Consider the following 2,396-nt stretch of genomic DNA (forward strand, 5'->3'; position numbering starts at 1 on the left):
GCGGACGCGGGGGGCGTGTTTGCGTGTCTGGGGGTGGCAGGGGGAGTGGGTCCGAGGGCGGGTGCGGGGGGGCTGTTTGCGTGCTCTCGGGTCCCGGGAGGGCTTGGCGCCCGTCAGGACACTTCCCGCGGGGCTCGGGGTGTGAGGGACTGTGTGCGTGCGCGCGCGTGTTTGTGGCGAGGGGCCGCCGGGTGTGTATCTGCGTATGCGCTGGGCCGTCATTGTGCCTGCCCCGGGCGCGGGGCGCGGGCCTGCCCCGGCGCAGTACCTCCCGCGCGGGGATGTTTTCCAAACAGGCTTCCTGCGGAGACGGGCTCTGCTGCAGCCCCAGCCGGAGGGGGGAGCGCCGCCCCCACAGGCCTCCAGAGACCTGGGCGGCCCTGGGACTGCAGACAGACACCTGAAGGAGGGAGGGGGCGCGCACCCGGGAGGGGTCCAGAGGCCTGCCCGCTGGGTGAGGCCAAGGTGGGGAGACTGAGGCAGATGGATGGGGAGAGGAAAGTGGCCAGACAGACGGAGATGGGGAGGAGGGTGGGAAGAGAGACGGCGAAAAGGACAGCCCAGGAGGACAGAGAGTCATTGAGAAAAAAGACAGACAGACAGAGGCCTAGACCTGCAGAGAGGCTGAATGATTAAGATGGATAGATAGATTCCAAAAACCCGACAGAAGGGTTACTCAGAGGCGCCGGGGCCAAGAGCCAAATCCGGGAACTGAGTCTAAGATGAGGAATAAGGGTCCTCTAACTCCTGAGGTGTCCCTCTTCCAAGCAGATCCCAGACTGGTGTCCTGGCCAAAAAGAAGTCTCTGGCCACCCCATGTCGGTCCACCCCACTGGCCCCACCAAGCATCCTGACCCTCTGAATGTGGGGCCCTCTCCTCTTGGTTCCATACTACCCATTTCCCTTCCCTGGTATCCCAGCAACCCCGGGATAGTTTAAAGAAGGCAGAGGTGGAGCAGTTGCCATAGCAACAGAGGTGGTGAAAGGTCACTCTGGCCTTAGCCTAAGTGGCCCTACAGCGGGCCTGAGCTGGCGTTGAGGGGGGTTGGGATGGGAGGTTGCAAAATTCTTTTTCTCCTTTTCCACTCTGCCCAGAATGGTGCTAGAAGGAAACCCTGAAGTGGGGTCTCCCCGAACTTCAGACCTCCGGCATCCAGGGAGCCAGGGCTCTTGTGTCCTGTCTTCTCCTGGTGAAGATGCACAGCCAGGCGAGGAGCCCATCAAGTATGGCGAACTCATCGTCCTGGGGTGAGCAACCCTGGTCCAGGTGGGGCAGGGCACCAGGCACCCCCAGGGCAACCAGACCAAGGGCCCCAGCTCTCCCCACGTATGACCTTATGCTGTTTGTCCCTCCTCACCTTCCCAACTGAGAGACAGAGTTGACCAAATCCACCTCAATTCCTGTTATTTTAGCTTCCCATTTTTTTGTAAATTACCGAGAAAACTCTAACTGCCCACCTAAGTTACTTTTCAGAATAAAAGTAGCATTGTCTGCCTTTCATAAAGCACCTAGCATATGTAGTCTGGGGTGAAGAACTCTGGTTCTCCAGCAAAAATGCTTGGCTCAAATCCTGCCTCTCCAAATTGCTTAACTTCCCTGTGCCTCCATTTTCCCATCTTACAAATAGGAATAATAATAATACCTCAGAGGGTTGTCAGAGGAATGAATGAGGTGATTTCTGTAAAGCACATAGAACAGTGCCTGGCACGTATCAAGTGTTCTGGGAGGCAGGCTTGTGCCAAGCCCTTTCATGGACATTATTTCATTTCAATCTTCACAAAGATGCTGTGAGGAAGGAGGTGAGGAAACCGAGGCTCAGAGAGGGGAAGTGACTGGTCCAAGGGCACACAGCTGGTAAGTGGCAGGGCTGGGATTTGGACCCAGATCTTTCTTACTCTAGGTCCAGTGCACTTTGACTAAGCCACAGCTGACCCTCACGCTACAGATGATAAAACCGAGGCCAGGAGAGGTGAAGGGATGTGAGTTGGCAGCTGGGTAGACCTCATCCCTTCCTGGTCTCCGCCTGATCAGGATTCTTGCACCACCCACTTAGCGCTGCCCCGAGGCACAGATCCTTCTTCCTCCCCCATCCACACCTCCTTTTGGCCTCTCTCTCTGCCATCTGCCCAGAAGAAGATATTTGATAAGCTATGCTATCATCACGATTATTTAGAAATAATAATGGCTACTGTTTGCTGACATGTACATGCCATGTGCTTTTTCCTAATAAGTTAACATTTATCAAGAGCTTGCTATATATATGTTGAACTCTGTGCCAAGCATTTTTAAATGTTTTATCTCATTTAGTTCTCACAATGAACCTGCGAGGTAGGTCCTGATTAATTAGCACCATTTTACAGAGGTCATGTGATAAGTGGAAGAGCCAGGATTTAAG

At 54.8% G+C, this 2,396-nt stretch overlaps 2 protein-coding genes across 3 annotated transcripts in view; both read left to right on the forward strand.

Annotated features, from left to right (window-relative positions):
- Positions 1-862, forward strand: part of LOC117796617 (E3 ubiquitin-protein ligase pellino homolog 3-like) — a 7,790-nt gene extending 6,928 nt beyond the window's left edge. Inside the window, exons 4-5 of the mRNA XM_034644842.1 lie at positions 297-465; positions 772-862. Of these exons, the coding sequence (XP_034500733.1) occupies positions 297-465; positions 772-862 (260 nt within the window). The remainder of the gene's footprint in view (positions 1-296; positions 466-771) is intronic.
- A 234-nt stretch (positions 863-1,096) lies between these two features.
- LOC100481707 (E3 ubiquitin-protein ligase pellino homolog 3) overlaps positions 1,097-2,396 on the forward strand; it is an 8,562-nt gene continuing 7,262 nt past the window's right edge. The window contains exons 1-2 of one of the 2 annotated variants that reach the window (XM_002927799.4): positions 1,097-1,248; positions 1,784-1,855. In XM_002927799.4, the coding sequence (XP_002927845.1) occupies positions 1,097-1,248; positions 1,784-1,855 (224 nt within the window). The remainder of the gene's footprint in view (positions 1,249-1,783; positions 1,856-2,396) is intronic. The other variant, XM_002927800.4, reaches the window with a different exon arrangement.

The sequence above is a fragment of the Ailuropoda melanoleuca genome, chromosome 16 (genome assembly GCF_002007445.2).
Source record: "Ailuropoda melanoleuca isolate Jingjing chromosome 16, ASM200744v2, whole genome shotgun sequence".
NCBI classification, from domain to species: Eukaryota; Metazoa; Chordata; class Mammalia; order Carnivora; family Ursidae; genus Ailuropoda; species Ailuropoda melanoleuca.